A 25,402-nucleotide genomic window follows, 5' to 3' on the forward strand; every position below is an offset into this window, starting at 1 on the left:
AGAAAGCCGTCTCGGGTGTTGACCAATCAACTTCAAGGACAGTGCATATTATCATTATCAGAGTTGCTTTTTTTGTTTGCATTTTTGACTACTTGTGTTGTAGTTATTGCAAACATGATGCCTTGTATAAAGGTGTCAGTTTTGTACCAGTTTAAAGGGTAAAAACCTATTACTATAATATACTGTATTCATTTTAGATTTGAAGCTTTCGTGACTGCAATGATTCATATTCTCAGGTTTTTTCGGTAAAGTCACGTAGGTAAAACATTAAAAGTAATGAAAGTAAAATAAAACAAAACACCTGATGACGGAGACTTGTGTTGCCTCCGAAACGTCGTGAATTTTATTTTTATTTTTTTGTTTTGTTTTATTTTACTTTCATTACTTTTAATGTTTTACCTACGTGACTTTACCGAAAAAACCTGAGAATATACTGTATTCAGTTACCCTGCTGCTCGTTGGCGGAGGGGATTGTGTGAACCCCGCAAGTGACGTCATGTCACCTGCTGCCGCATGACGTCACGAGTTACCAGGTCGCTTCTGCTTCGCGCACGCTCGCTCACTGAGATCCGAGGTGAGAAGTTTACATTGTGGTGGTTGTTGTGGTGGTGGTGGTTGTTGTTGTGAACCCAGGTAGAGCCTCGCTCCTTCTCCCTCGTAGGGGTGTCAATTGAGGAGCAGCGAGTATGGAATCGATGTCCAGGTTGGAACATTACAAAGCGGGGCCTAGCCATGCCGGGGCCTTGTCTCCCGCCCTCGCCTGATTGCATTTGCTTTAATTCTCTGCTTAAGTTGAATTTGTCTTCACCTGGCTCACTACTTTGAAACTTTGTTTTTACTTTCAATATTTCTACGTTTGTTTTTATTTTACCAGGCATAGGCCACTTGAGCTACACCGCTCGTTTTCAGAAGCGACCTGCCCACAACACAGTGGGCTTATCAACGTGTGGAAATCGCCTTGGTTCTTTCGGTAAAGTCACGTAGAAGGGAAGTAATAAAATAATCAAAATAAAACATAATAAAATAATTCTCACGACGTTTCGGCCACAACGCAAGCAGCCGTCCTCAGGTGAAAAACAGGTGTCGACAGACCTGGTTGTGGTCGAAACGTCGTGAGAATTATTTTATTATGTTTTATTTTGATTATTTTATTACTTCCCTTCTACGTGACTTTACCGAAAGAACCAAGAAGATGAATCCCTGCAGTCACGAAAGCTTTAAATCGAAATTTAACGTGTGGAAATGTTTATTGGTCAAATACTCTAAACGCGTGGTGATGTTGACTCTAAATGTGCAGGGGAAAACCGCAGGATCCAGAGGAGAATCCACGCGACCACGGAGAGAGAGGGACACGCAAACTCCAAATATACAGCCATAATACAGGTTTGTTTGTGTTAGATCGCGTAAATAAATAAATGCGGCGTTCACCCCGCCACCACCCGACACAGCCAATTAGTAAGGGGGTTGTCACGTAAACAGAACGTGGCCAATGCGTCACTAGTACAGCACTAGTGTGTAGTGTATACTACTGTAGTATATAGTGTAGTGTTTAGTAGTGTGTAGTGTATAGTAGTGTATAGTGTAGTGTACTAGTACAGCACATCGGTGTGTTGAAGAGCCAAGCCACAACATTTACAATCTGAGTACAACGTTTTGAAACTATTTCCAACCAGCTTCATCAGACGACAGCCACATGTTGTGGCTTGGCTCTGTGGGAATAGAAATCGGCTCGTTGGGTTAATAGCGCAGCACGCTAACCGTTGCACTACCGCTCCCCACTCAGGCACAAACTTTATCGGAAGTATAGTATCCAGTAATAACTAAGTTTCCCGGCTTAGCTCAGGTCTCGGTAATCAAACATTAAAAGTAATGTCTTGCCATGCTGGATTTATTAGAATAATTTAATTTTGCCAAAGAAAGCTGTAAATGTGTATATTGTCACGGTTTTGTGGTTGTGTTATACAATAGCGGGGCTTGTTTGTTTCATGAGGACAGCTTTTAAATACGTTGCCCTTGGAGAGCTTCAGGATGGACAATGTTGGATTTTTGCCATCTGGTGTTGTTGGCACAATTTGGTTCCCAAAAAAACGTTCATATGCACAAAGTTTGCTTTATTTATATAGATTTTTCCCATATTTTGTCTTGTGTATGGTTTCTCAATGTTCATTTTAATTGTTTAGTTTTTTTTATTTTCCTTTTACCTCATGCCATTATTTAGGTAAGGCTTAAGTATTGAATATCGCACTTTTGGCTTTGCGAGGCACTTTCCCAGATCGTAACCTCTATATTCAAGGGGCTGAGGAGTGCCGATTTTCAGCAGAAACTATATCTCTGCTTTATTGATGTAATTAAGGCATATAGTACCATATAGAGGCTTGGGGCTTTGGGTTCTTTGTTTTTTACGTCTCTGCCTCTACTCACATTCTTTGATGATTTTTATGATTTTGGGAAAGCCCGTCTAAAGCTGCGTGACCAGGAGTCGGAATCATTTCCTGTTCAACTTGGCTTGTGACAAAAATTCACTCTGGCCCCATGCATTACATTACAGAGCATCTTAAATAATTATGTCGTTTGAGAAGCTCTCAATGGCCATAGAAATAAATAGCATTGGTTACGGTTAAAATGATACGCGCATCGATGCCTGGTTATAGTTAAGGGATCGTTCCTTGGTCAACCATGTTATATCTGCTGATGATCTAGAAATGGCTACTTAATGAGATGGGGTTAGATAATCTTGTTCTGTGCCTGGATAATTCCATCATGAAAGGTGGCCTTGCGTATGTTCCACCAAAATAAATCACCTGCCTGGGAATTTCATGTCATACAACACTGTACCTGCTCAACTCTCCATGAGTAATCAGGCAATCTTAATTTTGGAGCTTTCGTGACTGCAGGAATTATTCTTTGGTTCTTTCGGTTGAGTCACGTCTAAAGATAAAATAATAAATTAAATAATAGCATATTACGACGTTTCGATTGCAACACAAGCAATCATCATCAGGCATAAAAGAAAGAGCAACAAAAATCTAACTAGAAAACTATAGACAGACATACAAGCAGACAGACATCACAAGGACACACAGAGAGAGAACACATATCGGCACAAAGAGAGAGGTCGTTTCTGTGACGGGGCCTTAAATATAGAGAGGGGGGCGGGGTCGGAGAGAGGGAGGGGGCAGAGAAAAATTAGCATATCAATGAGTGGACGACAACGTGATGCTGCAAGTAAGATGACGACGCGGCACGGCACGCAAGCTTGAAAATCAGGAGAAAGACACACTAAAATTAAATAACTTAGTAAAATATCTAAATGTAATGTAATGCAACACAGAGTCGGTCAACACACAACGCATAGCCCGGTTGATTACGTATTTCAAAGATTGCTAAGTTCGAATTTAAGTGTGAAAATTCCAAAGAGAGGACACAGGCAGAGAGAACACATAGCCAGAGAGAGAGAAAAAAGATAAGCTTAAAACTTCCCCGTAGAAGTGGTTCAATCTTAATTTTGGAGCTTGCGTACCGTTCCACGTCGTCATCTTGCTTACCGCTGTCTGTTCTACGGGGAAGTTTTAAGCTTTTCTTTTTTCTCTCTCTGGCTATTTGTTCTCTCTGCCTGTGTCCTCTCTTTGGAATTTTCACACTTAAATTCTAACTTAGCAATCTTTGAAATACGTAATCAACCGGGCTATGCGTTAATTGTGTGTTGACCGACTCTCTGTGTTGCATTACATTACATTTCGATATTTTACTAGGTTATTTAATTTTAGTGTTTCTTTCTCCTGATTTTCAAGCTTGCGTGTCGTGCCGCGTCGTCATCTTACTTGCAGCATCACGTTGTCGTCCACTCATTGACATGCTAATTTTTTCTCTGCCCTCTCTCCGCCCCCCTCTCTATATTTAAGGCCCCGTCACAGAAGCAACCTCTCTCTTTGTGCCGATATGTGTTCTCTCTCTGTGTGTCCTTGTGATGTCTGTCTGCTTGTATGTCTGTCTATAGTTTTCTAGTTAGATTTTTGTTGCCATTTCTTTATGCCTGATGATGATTGCTTGTGTTGCAATCGAAACGTCGTAATATGCTATTTTTTTATTTATTATTTTATCTTTAGACGTGACTTAACCGAAAGAACCAAAGAGTAATCAGGCAGTTCTACATGTGGTGGAGGAGCTCCCATGCCTGGTTAATGTGTTCACGACCAGCTCTGGTTTGGCAGCCAAAGTCTCACTTTAAATTTGTCTAGCAGCATTCTTTCATTAGACTGTGTAACACTGTGTGGAAGCTGCCTGGACTTTTGCGCCATAAAAAGCTGTGAGTGTCCATCACCAAGGTCTAGTCTGTCTGAGACCATCCCTCTCCCTGCCATACTGGCAACGCACCCGCCTCTCACTCTTCATACTGTGGATGGTGGGCGCACAGGACGGTGCCACGTAGCCATTCCAGGCTGGGTCCAAATGGGTTACGTGGGTCACCGAGCCACCAGGCCTCATTCCACGACTGATATCAATATGACACTAATTCCAACCAGCTTCATCAGACGACAGCCAAATGTTGTGGCTTGGCTCTGTGGGAATAGAAATCGGCTCGCTGGGTTCATAGCGCAGCTCGCTAACCGTTGCACTACCGCTCCCCACTCACGCACAAACTTCATCGGAAGTATAGTATTTATCCAGCAATAACTAAGTTACCCGGCTTAGCTCAGGTCTCAGTAATCAAACATTAAGAGTAATGTCTCTGCTTTTTATGTAATTAAGGTCTATAGTACCATATCGAGGCTTGGGGCTTTGGGTTGTTCTTTGTTTTTAATGTCTCTGCCTCTGCTCACATTCATCGACGATTTTTATGATTTTAGGCAAGCCCGTCTAAAGCTGCGTGACCTGGAGTTTGAACCATTTGCTGTTCAGCTTGGATTGTGACAGAAATTCACTCTGGCCCCATGCATTACATTACATAGCATCTTCATTAATTATGTGGTTTGAGAAGCTCACAATAGCCATATAAATAAATTGCATTCGTTACAGTGAAAATGATACGCGCATCGATGCCTGGTTATAGTTAAGGGATCATTCCCTGGTCAACCATGTTATATCTGCTGATGAAATGGAAATGGCTACTCAATGAGATCGGGTTAGATAATCTTGTTCTGTGCCTGGATAATTCCATCATGAAAGGTGGCCTTGCATATGTTCCACCAAAATAAATCACCTGCGTGGGAATTTCATGTCATACAACACTATACCTGTACAACTCTCCATGAGTAATCAGGCAGTTCTACAAGTGGCGGAGGAGCCACCATGCCTGGGTAATGTGTTCACGACCAGCTCTGATTTGGCAGCCAAAGTCTCACTTGAAATTTGTCTAGCAGCATTCTTTCATTCGACTGTGTAACACTGTGTAAAAGCTTCCTGGGCTTTTGCTCCATACAAAGCTGTGAGTGTCCATCGCCAAGGTCTAGTCTGTCTGAGACCATCCCTCTCCCTACCATACTGGCATCGCACCCGCCTCTCACCCTTCGTCCTGTGGATGGTGGGCGCACAGGACGGTGCCACACAGCCATTCCAGGTTGAGCCCAAATGGGTTATGTGGGTCTGCTAGCCACCAGGCATCGTTCCATGAGTGATATCAATATATAATATCTGTAAGGAGTCCCCCCAATAGACTGTCCTAGGAACTCTACCAGGCACGTCCCACTGGGGGACGTCCCAGGGGCCAGGCCCAGGACATTCTGGTGGGAATACGTCGCTTGGCTGGCTTTGGGAACGCCTGGGAATTCCCCAGGAAGAGCTAGATTCTGTCGCCAATGAAAGGGAGGTCTAGACTGCCCTACTGAATGTGCCGCCACCACCAACCTCACCAAGACAAGAGGATTTAGAAATAAATGAATGAACAAAAGCTGTGAGTCTTCTTGGCCACAGACATTACTCCTTTCTCTGTGGATGCAAAATATGAACTTATTTTAAGGACTGTATGTTCTGGCTTTTTATTAAGGCTGGCCTCCCTATGATCCCCTCTATTGAACCAAACAAGATTGTATTATAACCTTACAGAGCCCTAAAATATCAGTACAGAATATTATCTGAGACTTTGGCAGGCGAGGCTGCATTGGTTGGGTCATGAATTCCGCATAAACAGACAGCATGCACAATCATCTTCTGTTAGTCCAGATGTTACGGGCTAAACGGGCATGGCATTGGCTAGCGAAGAGATTGGAGGATGTGGAGTTGATCAGACCTGCTGTCAAGATCGGCTTCTCGAAGAGGCCCGTGACCTATGCTGCAGGGCAGTTGGAGGTATTTGCTCTGCAAAAACAATGAGGTTTGAGTAGCAACGATCACATGAATGGGTGGAACGCTGGGTGCCTCAAATGCAGCAAGACAGCAGGAAGCACAGCTGGTGCATCTGTTAATCATCTCAGTCATTCCTTGACACCTGGATCATTCCCATTTCCTGCTGACAAGTGATCCACACTTACATGGCATTCATGTGAAATATATGTGTATGTAAGAGTTTATCTATGTGGGGAGTGGTGGCGCAGTTTTTCCACTGTGTAACAAAAAAAAATGTCTTGTTCCTGGGTAGTTTGTGTTATTTCCTAATTGCTTTTGCCTCTTAAGTACAAAAAATGGCTATTCCCCACAAACTTTGCTTTTGTGACCAGGACAGTGATATTTAGAAATGTACCTCTTTTCAATGAAAAAACAGGTGAATTTGTTATTTTCGTTCACGTACAATTCTGGTCACAAAAGCAATGTTTGTGGGGAATAAGCCATTTTCTAGACATTTTGGCATAAGCAATAAAAAAATAACACTTAGTACCCAGGAACAAAAATTGTGTTGCATCGTGTTATCACAATTAAAGTTTGATTATCGCCGCCACAAACGTGATTGATTGGTGAAAACTTAACTTATTGTGGGGAAGCATTAATACTGAGCATATGAAGGTGGCCAGGGCATGGTTCTGAACACATCACCACCTTTTTACCATGCAAGTGTGTGTTACAGTGTCAAGTTTGTATTTGCTGTAAAGTATATTAACTCGATTGAACACAGGTTAAATCAAAACAATAGTTTATTTTTGTTTTCCTCTGGAACTTTTTACGAGAATGGAAACAGGAAATTAACACTGCACATATGCAGCTGAAGTTATATCTGTTCATCCCAACATTCAAGGAAATCTGAGCCTGGCTTCACACCTATTCTCAGGTTTTTTCTTCACACCTGTTGTGATTGAACATTAATTTATGCATTTCTGCATAATACAAATAGTATTATTTTCAACACCCTTTGCTATGTTAGCTGAATTTTGCTTTCATAAATATTTTGTAGCCAGACAACCGAAATTGTGTGCTTGGAGTTTTAGGTTAACATTCATTTTGAAGATACTAGGGCTTCGAGGCTGACCATTTGCCCTCTCATTGTGTGCCTGTGTGATGAATTTGGGAATCTTTTTCACTCTATCATGAATATATGAGTGAGTATAGACGTGCAAGTCATGTGTGACTGTGTATATATGCATTCCTTTGTACCTCGATACTGACGTAGATGGTCTGGATATAATTTTTTTCTGTCTGCAGCTGACGCTTCCTCTGACACTTCCTCTGCAGAATTGGTCTGATGGAGCAAAGGCACTCAGCGCAGCTCGGTACAAAAAGGCGGCAACGCGACCAGCGTGCATACAGCACGGATCAAACTGGACATTTGACACAGCACCAGAGAACTCGCACAGGAGAGAAACCCTTCAAGTGCAGTGTGTGTGGGAAGGCATTTTCAGATTCATCTACTCTTAAACAACACCGGAGAACACAAACAGGAGAAAAACCCTTCAAGTGCAGTCTGTGCGGGAAGGCGTTTTCACAGTCATGTGGTCTTGTATCACACCAGAGAACACACACAGGAGAAAAACCCTTCAAGTGCAGTATGTGCGGGAAGGCGTTTTCACAGTCATCTGCTCTTGTATTACATCAGAGAACTCACACGGGAGAGAAACCCTTCAGTTGCACTCTGTGTGAGAAGGCATTTTCATATCCATCAGTTCTAAGGAACCACCAGAGAACACACACGGGAGATAAACCCTTCAAGTGCAGTGTGTGTGGGAAGGCATTTTCAGATTCATCTATTCTTAAAATACACCGGAGAACACGCACAGGAGAAAAACCCTTCAAGTGCAGTCCGTGCGGGAAGGCGTTTTCAAAGTCATCTGGTCTTGTGTCACACCAGAGAACACACACGGGAGAGAAACCCTTCAGTTGTACTCTGTGTGGGAAGGCGTTTGCAAATTTACAACATCTTAAATTACACCAGAGGACACACGGGAGAGAAAGCCTTCAAGTGCACTGTGTGTGACAAGGCATTTGCACGGTCATCATGTCTTCATAGACACCAGAGAACACACACAGGAGAGAAACTCTTCAGGTGCAGTCTGTGTGGGAAGGTGTTTGCACAATCACCACATCTTCAAGAACACCAGAGAACACACACGGGAGAGAAACCCTTCAAGTGCACTGTGTGTGACAAGGCATTTGCACAGTCATCATGTCTTCATAGACACCAGAGAACACACACGGGAGAGAAACCCTTCAGTTGCATTCTGTGTGGGAAGGCATTTTCAGATTCATCTACTCTTAAACAACACCTGAGAACACACACAGGAGAAAAACTCTTCAAGTGCAGTCTGTGCGGGAAGGCGTTTTCACATTCATCTGTTCTTGGATTACATCAGAGAACTCACACGGGAGAGAAACCCTTCAAGTGCACTGTGTGTGGGAAGGCGTTTGCACATTCACAACATCTTAAATTACACCAGAGAACACACACGGGAGAGAAACCCTTCAAGTGCACTGTGTGTGGGAAGGCGTTTGCACATTCACAACATCTTAAATTACACCAGAGAACACACACGGGAGAGAAACCCTTCAAGTGCACTGTGTGTGACAAGGCATTTGCACAGTCATCAGGTCTTCATAGACACCAGAGAACACACACGGGAGAGAAACCCTTCAGTTGCACTCTGTGTGGGAAGGCGTTTGCACAGTCATCAATTCTTAAAAGACACGAGAGGACACACAATCATCAGAAGATCCCCAAGAAATTGAGTCTGAAATCGGCTTGTGAAAGTCAAAGTGCTGCAATGAGCCCATCCCTCATGAAATCAGAAGTGAATCCCAGCTTGGACACTTTTAAAGGTATCAAGGTGAAATGTGAAGAGGCGAAGGTGAAATGTGAAGAAATGATGGTGAAGAGCGAAAAAGTGAAGGTGAAATGTGAGAAAGTGATGGTGAAGAGCGAAAAAGTGATGGTAAATTGTGAAGATGACGATTCAACTCCAAAATCGTACCTTAACATCGATGGAGGCAACGTGAAGCAGGAGGAGAATTCTGACTTCGAGGCAGAGCTAGGCAACTCCCAGCAGTTTGTGGAAGTGGAGGTGTGGGTGGACTTCTTAGACAATACAAAGTCAAATGGAGACCCGGTAGATGGGTAGGCTTGAGACAATGAAGCTCCAATAGATGCACCTTTGTCACAGGCCTTTAATGAAAAGAACGTGAATTTGAACACTGAATTCCTGGGTTCAACCTGCAGAGTAAGAGCGGCGAGTATTTGTTGACCTGTGGTTGGGTAGATGAAGAATCAGGAGCAAGAGCCAATAAGCTTCCAAGTATTCCACTGTTATATTTATATTTGCATTGATATGGTGCTTGCTTAATTGCCTCAGCAACTCGGTTGCATATCTCATCACAAACACTCGAAGAGCACCTTCAAGTGGTAGCTGCCTCTGTGTCATAAGGTGACACTGCTGTCACCTGCATGTGGGCATGAGTCTGTCAGTAGGGGGTGATGATTGATGTGTAATCTTCATTATGTAATTTCTGGATAATGTTTGAAATTGCCCAAATATTGACCATGACACCAACATGCAATGACCTATGCGTTTTGAATTACACAATCGTATGTTTTACATCCACTGTTAAGCAGACGGTGCATATTTTGTTTAATGTTACTGGAGTAGCCAGACGTGCCTGTCGGATTTGAACCTTGAACCTCTGCAATGAATAGAGAATGTGCGACCACTTGGCTTCCCTCAATCTGAGTGTTGGCATGATGGCCTCAATGTTTCGAACTGGCGCAGATGTTCCATTTAGAGGGGTCCACGTTTCACATGCCTACAGAAGGGAGGGCAAAACTGGCCGCGAAGAACCGAAGCTTCTTGCGGAGCGACAGACCAGGTAGCTTCCACACAGCATAGCGCAGCCGATGAGAAGATAATGCCGCCCGACTGATTCGGACCACCCACACACTGTACACACGCAGTGTACCCACAATGTCTACACACACCATGTACACAGCGTACACACAGTTTACCCACACAGTATACAAACAGTCTGTACACGCACAGTGTATACACACAAAGTAACAACAACCGCCATTCGCCACTAAGTGGCGGTGACGTCACCACGGCGCTTGTGCCAGGCTATGTGCACGGGGCAGATCCAGGTGTCATGGGTCGACTGACCGAGATGACTGACCAATGCACCACCTGTGCCCCCGACTGCGCCAACAAACAGTGTCCACACACAATGTTCACGTTATTGTTGAGCTCACGCACCCAATGGGTCTCTGTTCAAGAGAGGGAGCCATAGAACCAGATGACACCAGAAGGCGTACTACTCAAACACAGTGCAGTATCAGAGAAAGCCGTCTCGGGTGTGGACCAATCAACTTCAAGGACAGTGCATATTATCAGAGTTGCTTTTTTTGTTTGCATTTTTGACTACTTGTGTTGTGGTTATTGCAAACATGATGCCTTGTATAAAGGTGTCAGTTTTGTACCAGTTTAAAGGGTAAAAACCTATTACTATAATATACTGTATTCAGTTACCCTGCTGCTCGTTGGCGGAGGGGATTGTGTGAACCCCGCAAGTGACGTCATGTCACCTGCTGCCACATGACGTCACGAGTTACCAGGTCGCTTCTGCTTCGCGCACGCTCGCTCACTGAGATCCGAGGTGAGAAGTTTACATCGTGGTGGTCGTTGTTGTTGTGGTGATTGTTGTAGTGGTTGTTGTGAACTCAGTTAGAGCCTCGCTCCTTCTCCCTCGTAGGGATATCAATTGAGGAGCAGCGAGTATGGAATCGATGTCCAGATTGAAACATTACAACGCGGGGCCTAGCCATGCGGGGACTTGCCTCCTGCCCTCGCCTGATCGCATTTTCTTTATTTCTCTGCTTAAGTTTAATTTGTCTTCACCTGGCTCACTACTTTGAAACTTTGTTTTACTTTAAATATTTCTACGTGTTTTTTTATTTTACCAGGCATAGCCCACTTGAGCTACACCGCTCTTTTTCAGACGCGACCTGCCCACAACGCAGTGGGCTTATCAACGTGTGGAAATGTTTATCGGTCAAATACTCTAAACGCGTGGTGATGTTGACTCTAAATGTGCAGGGAAAACCGCAGGATCCGGAGGAAAATCCACGCGACCACGGAGAGAGAAGGACACGCAAACTCCAAATATACAGCCATAATACAGGTTTGTTTGGGATTGATCGCGTAAATAAATAAATGTGTCGTTCACCCCGCTACCACCCGATACATCCAATTAATAAGGGGTTTGTCACGTAAACAGAACGTGGCCAATGCGTCACTAGTACAGCACTAGTGTGTAGTGTATAATACTGTAGTGTATAGTAGTGTGTATTGTATAGTGTAGTGTACTAGTACAGCACATCGGTGTGTTGAAGAGCCAAGCCACAACATTTACAATCTGAGTACAACGTTTTGAAACTATTTCCAACCAGCTTCATCAGACGACAGCCACATGTGACTTGGCTCTGTGGGAATAGAAATCGGCTCGTTGGGTTAATAGCGCAGCACGCTAACCGTTGCACTACCGCTCCCCACTCACGCACAAACTTTATCGGAAGTATAGTATCCAGTAATAACTAAGTTTCCCGGCTTAGCTCAGGTCTCGGTAATCAAACATTAAAAGTAATGTCTTGCCATGCTGGCTTTATTAGAATAATTTAATTCTGCCAAAGAAAGCTGTAAATGTGTATATTGTCACGGGTTTGTGGTTGTGTTATACAATAGCGGGGCTTGTTTGTTTCATGAGGACAGCTTTTAAATACGTTGCCCTTGGAGAGCTTCAGGATGGACAATGTTGGATTTTTGCCATCTGGTGGTGTTGGCACAATTTGGTTCCCAAAAAAACGTTCATTTGCACAAAGTTTGCTTTATTTATATAGATTATATATATGCTCCAAGCTCGTGTGCTGTTTCATTCAGACTCTGTCGCCTCGACGGACCTGGTTTTCACCTGAGGACGGCTGCTTGCGTTGTGGCCGAAACGTCGTGAGAATAATTTTATTATGTTTTATTTTTATTATTTTATTATTATTTTATCTTTAGACGTGACTTAACCGAAAGAACCAAAGAGTAATCAGGCAGTTCTACATGTGGTGGAGGAGCTCCCATGCCTGGTTAATGTGTTCACGACCAGCTCTGGTTTGGCAGCCAAAGTCTCACTTTAAATTTGTCTAGCAGCATTCTTTCATTAGACTGTGTAACACTGTGTGGAAGCTGCCTGGACTTTTGCGCTATACAAAGCTGTGAGTGTCCATCACCAAGGTCTAGTCTGTCTGAGACCATCCCTCTCCCTGCCATACTGGCAACGCACCCGCCTCTCACTCTTCGTACTGTGGATGGTGGGCGCACAGGATGGTGCCACGTAGCCATTCCAGGCTGGGTCCAAATGGGTTACGTGGGTCACCGAGCCACCAGGCCTCATTCCACGACTGATATCAATATACAATATCTGTAACGAGGCCCCCCAATAGACTGCCCCTGGAACTCTATCCGGCACGTCCCACTGAGGGAAGTCCCCGGGGCCCGGGCCAGGACATGCTGGTGAGAATGTCGCTTGGCTGGCTTGGGAACGCCTGGGAATTCCCCAGGAAGATCCAGAGGCTGTCGCAAGGGAAAGGGAGGTCTGGACTGCCCTACTGAATGTGCTGCCGCTACAACCCTCACCAAGACAAGAAGATTTAGAAATAAACGAACAAAGCTGCCAGTCCTCTTGGCCACAGATATTACTCCTTTCTCTGTAGATGCAAAATATTAACTTATTTAAAGGACCGTCTGGTCTGGCTTATAATTAAGACTGGCCAGGCTATGATCCCCTCTATTGAACCAAACAAGATTGTATTATAACCTTACAGAGCCCTAAAATATCAGTACAGAATATAATCTGAGACTTTGGCAGGGGAGGCTGCATTGGTTGGGTCATGAATTCCGCATAAACAGACAGCATGCACAATCATATTCTGTTAGTCCAGATGTTACGGGCTAAACGGGCATGGCATTGGCTAGAGAAGAGATTGGAGGATGTGGAGTTGATCAGACCTGCTGTCAAGATCGGCCTCTCGAAGAGGCCCGTGACGTATGCTGCAGGGGAGTTGGAGGTATTTGCTCTGCAACAACAATGAGGTTGGAGTAGCAACGATCACATGAATGGGTGGAACGCTGGGTGCCTCAAATGCAGCAAGACAGCAGGAAAAACAGCTGGTGCGTCTGTTAATCATCTCAGTCATCCCTTGACACCTGGATCATTCCCATGACATGCTGACATGTGATCCACACTTACATGGCATTCATGTGAAATATATGTGTATGTAAGAGTTTATCTATGTGGGGAGCGGTGGTGCAGTTTTTCCACTGTGTAACAAAAACAATGTCTTGTTCCTGGGTAGTATGTGTTATTTCCTAATTGCTTTTGCCTCTTAAGTACAAAAAATGGCTATTCCCCGCAAACTTTGCTTTTGTGACCAGGACAGTGATATTTAGAAATGTACCTCTTTTCAATGAAAAAACTGGTGAATTTGTTATTTTCGTTCACGTACAATTCTGGTCACAAAAGCAAAATTTGTGGGGAATAATAGCCAATTTCTAGACTCTTAGGCATAAGCAATAAAAAAATAACACTTAGTACCCAGGAACAAAAATTGTGTTACATAGTGTTATCACAATTAAAGTTTGATTATCTCCGACAACAAACGTGATTGATTCGTGAAAACTTAACTTATTGTGGGGAAGCATTAATACTGAGCATATGAAGGTGGCCAGGCATGGTTCTGAACACACCACCACCTTTTTTCCATGCCAGTGTGTGTTACAGTGTCAAGTTTGTATTTGCAGTAAAGTATATTAACTCGATTGAACACGGAGGTTAAATCAAAACAATCGTACAGTGATACCTCGGTTCACGAACTTAATTCGTGAACTGACTCTGGTTGTGAACCGAATTGGTCGTGAGCCGAGGCACATTTTCCCATAGGGTTCAATGTAAATCCGGTTAATCCGTTCTGACCTTTTTTTTTGGTTTTTGAAGTACAAAAATACGAAACAAATGACAATACACATTACTGTAGTACTGTACAGTATAGTAATGTATAAAGAGAGAACACTAACCTTGCTTGAGATGACTTCTGGCATGGAGGAAGGCAGGTGGAAGGCGGGTGGGAGACAGTAAGCACTCTTACGGGTGAACTGTACAATACAGTAAGTACAGTATTGTACAGTACAGTAGTACAGTACTGTATGTGCTAAAAGCACACCAAAAATCAAAAAGTCACTGAAAGTGTCTTCACAGTACTCACAGTACTTCTTTCTGTGTCTCTGCTTCTCTCCACGATCTTCCTACAGGAAGTCACGACCATGTGACAGCCTGGAATTAGCATAAAAATGGCCGCGGCTCCTGTTCGTGAACCGAAGCGGAGTTCGTGAACCGGAGCATATTTTTATGAAATTTTCTGTTCGTGAACCGAGTTGTTCGTGAACCGAAGCGTTCGTGAACCGAGGTATCACTGTATATACTTTTTTTCTTCTGAAAATTTTTAGGAGAATGGAAACAGGAAATTAACACTGCACATATGTAGCTGAAGTTAGATCTGTTCATCCCAGCATTCAAGGAAATCTGAGCCTGGCTTCATGCCTCTAAGTTAGCGATTGAACATTAATTTATGCATTTCTGCATAATAAAAATAGTATTATTTTCAACACCCTTTGCTATGTTAGCTGCATTTTTCTTTCATAAATATTCCTTTTGTAGCCAGACAACCGAAATTGTGTGCTTGGAGTTTTAGGTTAACATTCATTTTGAAGATACTAGGGCTTCCAGGTTGACCATTTGCCCTCTAATTGTGTGCCCGTGTGATGAATTTGGGAATCTTTTTCATATTATCATGAATATGTGAATGAGTATAGACATGCAAGTCATGTGTGACTGTATATATGCATTCCTTTGTGCCTCAATACTGACGTAGATGGTGTGGATATTCTCTTTTTTCTCTCTGCAGCTGACGCTTCCTCTGCAAAATTGGTTTGATGGAGCAAAGGCACTCAGCGCAGCTCGGTACAAAAAGGCAACAACGCGACCAGCGTGCATACAGCACGGATCGTGTTGGACATTTAACACAGCACCAGAGAACTCACACAGGAGAGAAACCCTTCAAGTGCAGTGTGTGTGGGAAGGCATTTTCACATTCATCTGCTCTTAAAAAACACCGGAGAACACACACAGGAGAAAACCCCTTCAAGTGCAGTCTGTGTGGGAAGGCGTTTGCACGTTCACAACATCTTAAAATACACCAGAGAACACACACAGGAGAGAAACCCTTCAAGTGCACTGTGTGTGGGAAGGCATTTTCACATTCATCTGCTCTTAAAAAACACCGGAGAACACACACAGGAGAAAAACCCTTCAAGTGCAGTCTGTGTGGGAAGGCGTTTGCACGTTCACAACATCTTCAATTACACCAGAGAACACACACGGGAGAGAAACCCTTCAAGTGCACTGTGTGTGACAAGGCATTTGCACAGTCATCAGGTCTTCATAGACACCAGAGAACACACACGGGAAAGAAACCCTTCAGTTGCACTCTGTGTGAGAAGGCATTTTCATATCCATCAGTTCTACGGAACCACCGGAGAACACACACGGGAGATAAACCCTTCAAGTGCAGTGTGTGTGGGAAGGCATTTTCAGATTCATCTACTCTTAAACAACACCGGAGAACACACACAGGAGAAAAAACCTTCAAGTGCAGTCTGTGCGGAAAGGCGTTTTCACAGTCATCTGGTCTTGTATCACACCAGAGAACACACACAGGAGAAAAACCCTTCAAGTGCAGTCTGTGCGGGAAGGCGTTTTCACATTCATCTGCTCTTGGATTTCATCAGAGAACTCACACAGGAGAGAAACCCTTCAAGTGCACTGTGTGTGGGAAGGCGTTTGCACATTCACAACATCTTAAATTACACCAGAGAACACACACGGGAGAGAAAACCTTCAAGTGCACTGTGTGTGGGAAGGCGTTTGCACATTCACAACATCTTAAATTACACCAGAGAACACACACGGGAGAGAAACCCTTCAAGTGCACTGTGTGTGACAAGGCATTTGCACAGTGGTCAGGTCTTCATAGACACCAGAGAACACACACGGGAGAGAAACCCTTCAGTTGCACTCTGTGTGGGAAGGCGTTTGCACAGTCATCAATTCTTAAAAGACACGAGAGGACACACAATCATCAGAAGATCCCCAAGAAATTGAGTCTGAAATCGGCTTGTGAAAGTCAAAGTGCTGCAATGAGCCCATCCCTCATGAAACCAGAAGTGAATCCCAGCTTGGACACTTTTAAAGGTATCAAGGTGAAATGTGAAGAGGCGAAGGTGAAATGTGAAGAAATGATGAAGAGCGAAGAAGTGAAGGTGAAATGTGAGAAAGTGATGGTGAAAAGCGAAAAAGTGACGGTAAACTGTGAAGATGAAGATTCAACTCCAAAATCGTACCTTCACATCGATGGAGGCAACGTGAAGCAGGAGGAGAATTCTGACTGCGAGGCAGAGCTTGGCAACTCCCAGCAGTTTGTGGAAGTGGAGGTGTGGGTGGACTTCTTAGATAATACAAAGTCAAATGGAGACCCGGTAGATGGGTAGGCTTGAGACAATGAAGCTCCAATAGATGCACCTTTGTCACAGGCCTTTAATGAAAAGAACATGAATTTGAACACTGAATTCCTGGGTTCAACCTGCAGAGTAAGAGCGGCGAGTATTTGTTGACCTGTGGGTTGGGTAGACGAATAATCAGGAACACGAGCCAATAAGCGTACACACAGTTTACCCACAGTATACAGTCTGTACACGCACAGTGTATACACACAGTAACAACAACCGCCATTCGCCACTAAGTGGCGGTGACGTCACAACGGCGCTTTTGCCAGGCTATGTGCATGGGGCAGATCCAGGTGTCATGGGTCGACTGACAGATGACTGGCCAATGCACCACCTGTGCCCCCGACTGCGCCAACAAAGTGTACACACAATGTTCACGCACACAGTAATGTTCACGTTGTTGTTGAGCTCACTCACCCAAGGGGTCTCTGTTCAAGAGAGGGAGCCATAGAAATGGAATCTAAAACAGGACCCTGCGGGGTGGGCTGGTAGGAATAATAATTAGTAACCAGGAGGAGCGATGCACGCCAGAGGCTCCAAGTCCCCGCCCTCTACCCCGCCCCTTAGCAACGCGCCCTGCTTAAGTGGTGAGGGCGGCGTGTGGTGATCGTGGTGATCGTGGGTGGCCGAGGAGTCGTGTGGACGCCGCTGTGTCGACTGTCCCCCGTCTTCAACTACTTGGGGGCGAAGTGGTCGTTTGCAGACTTCTCGGCGACCGACTTCAGCAAGGAGGCGCTTTTATCTCAGCGACGCCATCAAATTGACGACGCCGTGACGAAAAAACGCAGCGATTTTCGCGCGCAGTTGACAGCCCCCCCCCCCAACACCACCCTCAACACCACCCCTCCCACCAGCCCTCACCACCCCCCCACCACCCCCCACCACCACCCAACCCCACCACCACCCCCCACCACCACCCCCCACCACCACCTTCTGCACCAGGCCTCGCGAAGCCTCCCGCACTAGGCCTCGCTAAGCCTCCCGCACTAGGCCTCGCGAAGCCTCCCGCACTAGGCCTCGCGAAGCCTGCCGCACTAGGCCTCGCGAAGCCTGCTGCACTAGGCCTCGCGAAGCCTCCTGCACTAGGCCTCGCGAAGCCTGCCGCACTAGGCCTCGCGAAGCCTGCTGCACTAGGCCTCGCGAAGCCTCCTGCACTAGGCCTCGCGAAGCCTTCTCTGCAGTAGGCCTCGCGAAGCCTTCTCTGCAGTAGGCCTCGCGATGCCTTCTCTGCAGTAGGCCTCGCGAAGCCTGCCACACTAGGCCTCGCGAAGCCTTCTACACTAGGCCTCGCGAAGCCTTCTCTGCACTAGGCCTCGCGAAGCCTCTGCAGTAGGCCTCGCGAAGCCTTCCCTGCAGTAGGCCTCGCGAAGCCTTCCCTGCAGTAGGCCTCGCGAAGCCTTCCCTGCAGTAGGCCTCGCGATGCCTTTTCTGCAGTAGGCCTCGCGAAGCCTTCTCTGCAGTAAACCTAGCGAAGCCTTCTGCACTAGGCCTCGCGAAGCCTTCTCTGCAGTAGGCCTCGCGAAGCCTTCCCTGCAGTAGGCCTCGCGAAGCCTTCTCTGCAGTAGGCCTCGCGATGCCTTTTCTGCAGTAGGCCTCGCGAAGCCTGCCGCACTAGGCCTCGCGAAGCCTGCCGCACTAGGCCTCGCGAAGCCTTCCGCAGTAGGCCTCGCGAAGCATTCTCTGCAGTAGGCCTCGCAAAGCCTTCCCTGCAGTAGGCCTCGCGATGCCTTTTCTGCAGTAGGCCTCGCAAATAAGGCGATTAAATGTATCTCGTGTCTGTGTTAATATAAATGTATCTTGTCTCTGTGTTAAAAAAAACGTGCTGCGTTTCAGTAAAGTAAATTTGAAGCGAAGTTTAAAGTTTCGCCGTGAGGCGCTGGAAGCGACGGCCATCTTGTTTAGTTCACAGATCGCAGGGGGGCGGGCGGCCATCTTGTCGGACAGACGGACGGACGGACACATTAATCTATTGGTGGTCTGGTCCACTTCGTTCCTACCAGTATAAACTTAAACTGTAATCCTGATCTCGCTCTCTGACGTCACCACTCATTAACTTGGCGTGATGCGCGAGGGGGAGGTGTCCCCACTAGTGACGTCATGTCACCGAGGTATTTACCCCCTCCTACGTGATTTTGAGCGTGACGTCACGTCTGCCGACTTTCCGTTCCAGTACAATGCTTATTTGGGACGGATAGCAGCCAAGCACCATCACCTGACATGGGCCCTTCTCATTAACAATATATTCAGTTACCATGCTGCTCCTTGGGGGAGAGATTGTGTAAACCCCGCTAGTGACGTCATGTCACCTCCTGCTGCCGCATGACGTCACGAGTTCCCAGGTAGCTGCTGCTCCGCGCACGCTCACTGAGATCCGAGGTGAGAAGTTTACATCGTGGTGGTCGTTGTTGTTGTGGTGATTGTTGTTGTGGTTGTTGTTGTGAACCCAGGTAGAGCCTCTCTCCTTCTCCCTCGTAGGGATATCAATTGAGTAGCAGCGAGTATGGAATCGATGTCCAGGTTGGAACATTTCAACGCGGGGCCTAGCCATGCGGGGCCTTGCCTCCTGCCCTCGCCTGATTGCATTTGCTTTAATTCTCTGCTTAAGTTTAATTTGTCTTCACCTGGCTCACTACTTTGAAACTTTTTATCTTTTAAATATTTTTACGTTTTTTTTTATTTTACCAGGCATAGCCCACTTGAGCTACACCGCTCTTTTTCAGAAGCGACCTGCCCACAACACATGGGGGCTTATCAACGTGTGGAAATGTTTATCGGTCAAATACTCTAAACGCGTGGTGATGTTGACTCTAAATGTGCAGGGAAAACCGCAGGATTCGGAGGAGAATCTAAGCGACCACGGAGAGAGAGGGACACGCAAACTCCAAATATACAGACATAATACAGGTTTGTTTGGGATTGATCGCGTGAATCGATGTCGTTAACCCCGCCACCACCCGACAGCCATTTAGTAAGTGGTTTGCCAATGCATCACTAGTACAGCACTAGTGTGTAGTGTAGTATGTAGTAATGTGTAGTGTATAGTGTAGTGTATAGTGGTGTATAGTGTAGTGTACTAGTACAGCATATCGGTGTGTTGGAGAGCCAAGCCACAACATTTACTATCTGAGTACAACGTTTTGACACTAATTCCAACCAGCTTCATCAGACGACAGCCAAATGTTGTGGCTTGGCTCTGTGGGAATAGAAATCGGCTCCCTGGGTTCATAGCGCAGCACGCTAACCGTTGCACTACCGCTTCCCACTCACAAACTTTGTCGGAAGTATAGTATTTATCCAGCAATAACTAAGTTACCCGGCTTAGCTCAGGTCTCAGTAATCAAACATTAAGAGTAATGTGTCTGCTTTTTTATGTAATTAAGGTCTATCGTACCATATCGAGGCTTGGGGCTTTGGGTTGTTCTCTGTTTTTTATGTCTCTGCCTCTGCTCACATTCATTGACGATTTTTATGATTTTGGGCAAGCCCGTCTAAAGCTGCGTGACCAGGAGTTGGAGCCATTTGCTGTTCAATTTGGCTTGTGACATAAATTCACTCTGCCCCCATGCATTACATTACATAGCATCTTCATTAATTATGTAGTTTGAGAAGCTCACAATAGCCATATAAATAATTGCATTCCTTACAGTTAAAATGATACGCGCATCGATGCCTGGTTATAGTTAAGGGATCGTTCCCTGGTCAACCATGTTATATCTGCTGATGATCTGGAAATGGCTACTTAATGAGATCGGGTTAGATAATCTCGTTCTGTGCCTGGATAATTCCATCATGAAAGGTGGCCTTGCGTATGTTCTACCAAAATAAATCACCTGCCTGGGAATTTCATGTCATACAACACTGTACCTGCTCAACTCTCCATGAGTAATCAGGCAGTTCTACAAGTAATGGAGGAGCTCCCATACCTGGTTAATGTGTTCACGACCAGCTCTGGTTTGGCAGCCAAAGTCTCACTTTAAATTTGTCTAGCAGCATTCTTTCATTAGACTGTAACACTGTGAAAGCTGCCTGGACTTTTGCTCCATACATAGCTGTGAGTGTCCATCGCCAAGGTCTAGTCTGTCTGAGATCATTCCCTCTCCCTGTCATATTGGCATCGCACCTGCCTCTCACCCTTCGTCCTGTGGATGGTGGGCGCACAGGACGGTGACACGCAGCCATTCCAGGTTGAGCCCAAATGGGTTACGTGGGTCTGCTAGCCACCAGGCATCGTTCTATGAGTGATATCAATATATAATATCTGTAAGGAGTCCCCCCAATAGACTGTCCCTGGAACTCTACCAGGCACGTCCCACTGGGGAACGTCCCAGGGGCCTGGCCCAGGACATTCTGGTGGGAATACGTCGCTTGGCTGGCTTTGGGAACGCCTGGGAATTCCCCAGGAAGAGCTCGTCTGTCGCCAGGGAAAGGGAGGTCTGGACTGCCCTACTGAATGTGCCGCCACCTCCAACCTCACCAAGACAAGATGATTTTAAAATGAATGAACGAATAAAGCTGCGAGTCTTCTTGGCCACATATATTACTCCTGTCTGTTCTGGCTTTTAATTAAGGCTGGCCTGCCTATGATCCCCTCTATTGAACCAAACAAGATTGTATTAAAACCTTACAGAGCCCTAAAATATCAGTACAGAATATAATCTGAGACTTTGGCAGGCGAGGCTGCATTGGTTGGGTCATTCCGCATAAACAGACAGCATGCTCAAGAATCTTTTGTTAGTCCAGATGTTACGGGCTTAACGGGCATGGCATTGGCTAGAGAAGAGATTGGAGGATGTGGAATTGATCAGACCTGCTGTCAAGATCGGCCTCTGGAAGAGGCCCGTGACGTATGCTGCAGGGCAGTTGGAGGTGTTTGCTCCGCAACAACAATGCGGTCGGAGTAGCAACGCTCACATGAATGGGTGGAACGCTGGGTGCCTGAAATGCAGCAAGACAGCAGGAAGCACAGCTGGTGCATCTGTTAATCATCTCAGTCATCCCTTGACACCTGGATAATTCCCATGACCTGCTGACAAGCGATCCACACTTACATGGCATTCATGTGAAATATGTTTATGTAAGAGTTTATCTGTGGGGAGCGGTGGTGCAGTTATTCCACTGTGTAACCAAAAAAACATTTGTTCCTGGGTAGTATGTGTTATTTCCTAATTGCTTTTGCCTCTAAAGTACAAAAAATGGATATTATTCCCCACAAACTTTGCTTTTGTGACCAGGACAGTGATATTTAGAAATGTATCTCTTTTCAATGAGAAAACAGGTGAATTCGTTTTTTTAGTTCTTGTATAATTCTGGTCACAAAAGCAATGTTTGTGGGGAATAAGCCATTTTCTAGACATTTTGGCATAAGCAATAAAAAAAATAACACTTAGTACCCAGGAACAAAATTTGTGTTGCATCGTGTTATCACAATTAAAGTTTGATTATCGCCGACAGCAAACGTGATTGATTGGTGAAAACTTCACTTATTGTGGGGAAGCATTATTACGGAGCATATGAAGGTGGCCAGGCATGGTTTTGAACACACCACCTTTTTACCATGCCAGTGTGTGTTACAGTGTCAAGTTTGTATTTGCTGTAAAGTATATTAACTCGATTGAACACAGAGGTTAAATCAAAACAATAGTTTATTTTAGTTTTCCTTTGGAACTTTTTACGAGAATGGAAACAGGAAATTAACACAGCACATATTCAGCTGAAATTAGATCTGTTCATCCCAGCATTCAAGGAAATCTGAGCCTGGCTTCACACCTTTAAGTTGTGATTGAACATTAATTTATGCATTTCTGCATAATACAAATAGTATTATTTTCAACACCCTTTATGACGTTAGCTGCATTTTGCTTTCATAAATATTCCTTTTGTAGCCAGACAACCGAAATTGTGTGCTTGGAGTTTTAGGTTAACATTCATTTTCAAGATACTAGGGCTTCCAGGCTGACCATTTGCCCTTTCATTGTGTGCCCATGTGATGAATTTGGGAATCTTTTTCACTCTATCATGAATATATGAATGAGTATAGACGTGCAAGTCATGTGTGACTGTGTATATATGCATTATTTTGTGCCTCGATACTGACGTAGATGGTCTGGATATAATTTTTTTCTGTCTGCAGCTGACGCTTCCTCTGACACTTCCTCTGCAGAATTGGTTTGATGGAGCAAAGGCACTCAGCGCAGCTCGGTAGAAAAAGGCAACAATGCAACCAGTGTGCATACAGCACCTGAGAACTCACACAGGAGAGAAACCCTTCAAGTGCAGTGTGTGTGGGAAGGCATTTTCACGTTCATCTGCTCTTAAAAAACACCGGAGAACTCACACAGGAGAAAACCCCTTCAAGTGCACTGTGTGTGACAAGGCATTTGCACAATCACCACATCTTCAAGCACACCAGAGAACACACACGGGAGAGAAACCCTTCAGTTGCACTCTGTGTGGGAAGGCGTTTGCACAGTCATCAATTCTTAAAAGACACGAGAGGACACACAATCATCATAAGATCCCCAAGAAATTGAGTCTGAAATCGGCTGGTGAAAGTCAAAGTGCTGCAATGAGCCCATCCCTCATGAAACCAGAAGTGAATCCCAGCCTGGACACTTTTAAAGGTATCAAGGTGAAATGTGAAGAGGCGAAGGTGAAATGTGAAGAAATGATGAAGAGCGAAGAAGTGAAGGTGAAATGTGGGAAAGTGATGGTGAAGAGAGAAAAAGTGACGGTAAACTGTGAAGATGAAGATTCAACTCCAAAATCGTACCTTCACATCGATGGAGGCAACGTGAAGCAGGAGGAGAATTCTGACTGCAAGGCAGAGCTAGGCAACTCCCAGCAGTTTGTGGAAGTGGAGGTGTGGGTGGACTTCTTAGACAATACAAAGTCAATTGGAGACCCGGTAGATGGGTAGGCTTGAGACAATGAAGCTCCAATAGATGCACCTTTGTCACAGGCCTTTAATGAAAAGAACGTGAATTTGAACACTGAATTCCTGGGTTCAACCTGCAGAGTAAGAGCGGCGAGTATTTGTTTACCTGTGGGTTGGGTAGATGAATAATCAGGAGCAAGAGCCAATAAGCTTCCAAGTATTCCACTGTTATATTTGCATTGATATGGTGCTTGCTTAATTGCCTCAGCAACTCAGTTTCATATCTCATCACAAACACTCGAAGAGCAGCTTAAAGTGGCAGCTGCCTCTGTGTCATAAGGTGACCCTGCTGTCGCCTGCATGTGGGCATGAGTCTGTCAGTAGGGGATGGTGATTGATGTGTAATCTCCGTTATGTAATTTCTGGATAATGTTTGGAATTGCCCAAATATTGACCATGACACCAACATGCAATGACCTATGCGTTTTGAATGACACGATAGTATGTTTTACATCCACTGTTAAGCAGACGGTCGCCAGACGTGCCGGTCGGATTTGAACCTTGAACCTCTGCAATAAATAGAGAATGTGCTACTACTTGGCTTCCCTCAATCTGAGTGTAGGCATGACAGCCTGAATGTTTCTAACTGGCGCAGATGTTCCATTTAGAGGGGTCCACGTTTCACATGCCTACAGAAGGGAGGGCAAAACTGGCCGAGAAGAACCGAAGCTTCTTGCGGAGCGACAGACCAGGTAGCTTCCACACAGCATAGCGCAGCCGATGAAAAGATAATGCCGCCCGACTGATTCGGACCACCCACACACTGTACACACGCAGTGTTTCCACAAGGTCTACACACACCATGTACACAGCGTACACACAGTTTACCCACAGTATACAGTCTGTACACGCACAGTGTATACACACAGTAACAACAACCGCCATTCGCCACTAAGTGGCGGTGACGTCACCACGGCGCTTTTGCCAGGCTATGTGCATGGGGCAGATCCAGGTGTCATGGGTCGACTGACAGATGACTGGCCAATGCACCACCTGTGCCCCCGACTGCGCCAACAAACAGTGTACACACACAATGTTCACGCACACAGTAATTCTAGATTTGAAGCTTTCGTGACTGCAAGGAATCATCTTCTTAGGTTCTTTCGGTAAAGCCACGCATAAAGTAAAATAAAATAAAAACAAAAATCACGACGTTTCGGAGGCAACACAAGTCTCCGTCATCAGGTGGGACCGTCACAGCCAGATTAGCTGTATCACTTGATACAGCTAAAATGCTTATTTGGGACGAGGTCAGCAGCCAAGCACCATCACCTGACATGGGCCCCTCTCATTAACATAATATATTCAGTTACCCTGCTGCTCGTTGGAGGAGGGGATTGTGTGAACCCCGCAAGTGACGTCATGTCACCTCATGCTGCAGCATGACGTCATGAGCTACCAGGTTGCTTCTGCTGCGCGCATTGCGATCCGAGGTGAGAAGTTTACATCGCGGTTGTTGTTGTTG

General features: G+C 45.3%; 1 protein-coding gene across 1 annotated transcript; it reads left to right on the forward strand.

The window, feature by feature from the left end:
• The first annotated feature begins 472 nt into the window (after positions 1 to 472).
• Positions 473 to 17,875, forward strand: LOC144952962 (uncharacterized). Its single transcript, XM_078883448.1, is given in 5 exon segments — positions 473 to 574; positions 1,298 to 1,383; positions 7,600 to 8,298; positions 8,300 to 9,472; positions 15,350 to 17,875. Coding segments are annotated over 3 exon segments (3,501 nt in total). The 5' UTR covers positions 473 to 574; positions 1,298 to 1,383; positions 7,600 to 7,609; the 3' UTR covers positions 16,989 to 17,875.
• Positions 17,876 to 25,402: the final 7,527 nt, after the last annotated feature.

The sequence above is a fragment of the Lampetra fluviatilis genome, chromosome 71 (genome assembly GCF_964198595.1).
Source record: "Lampetra fluviatilis chromosome 71, kcLamFluv1.1, whole genome shotgun sequence".
Lineage (NCBI taxonomy): Eukaryota > Metazoa > Chordata > Hyperoartia > Petromyzontiformes > Petromyzontidae > Lampetra > Lampetra fluviatilis.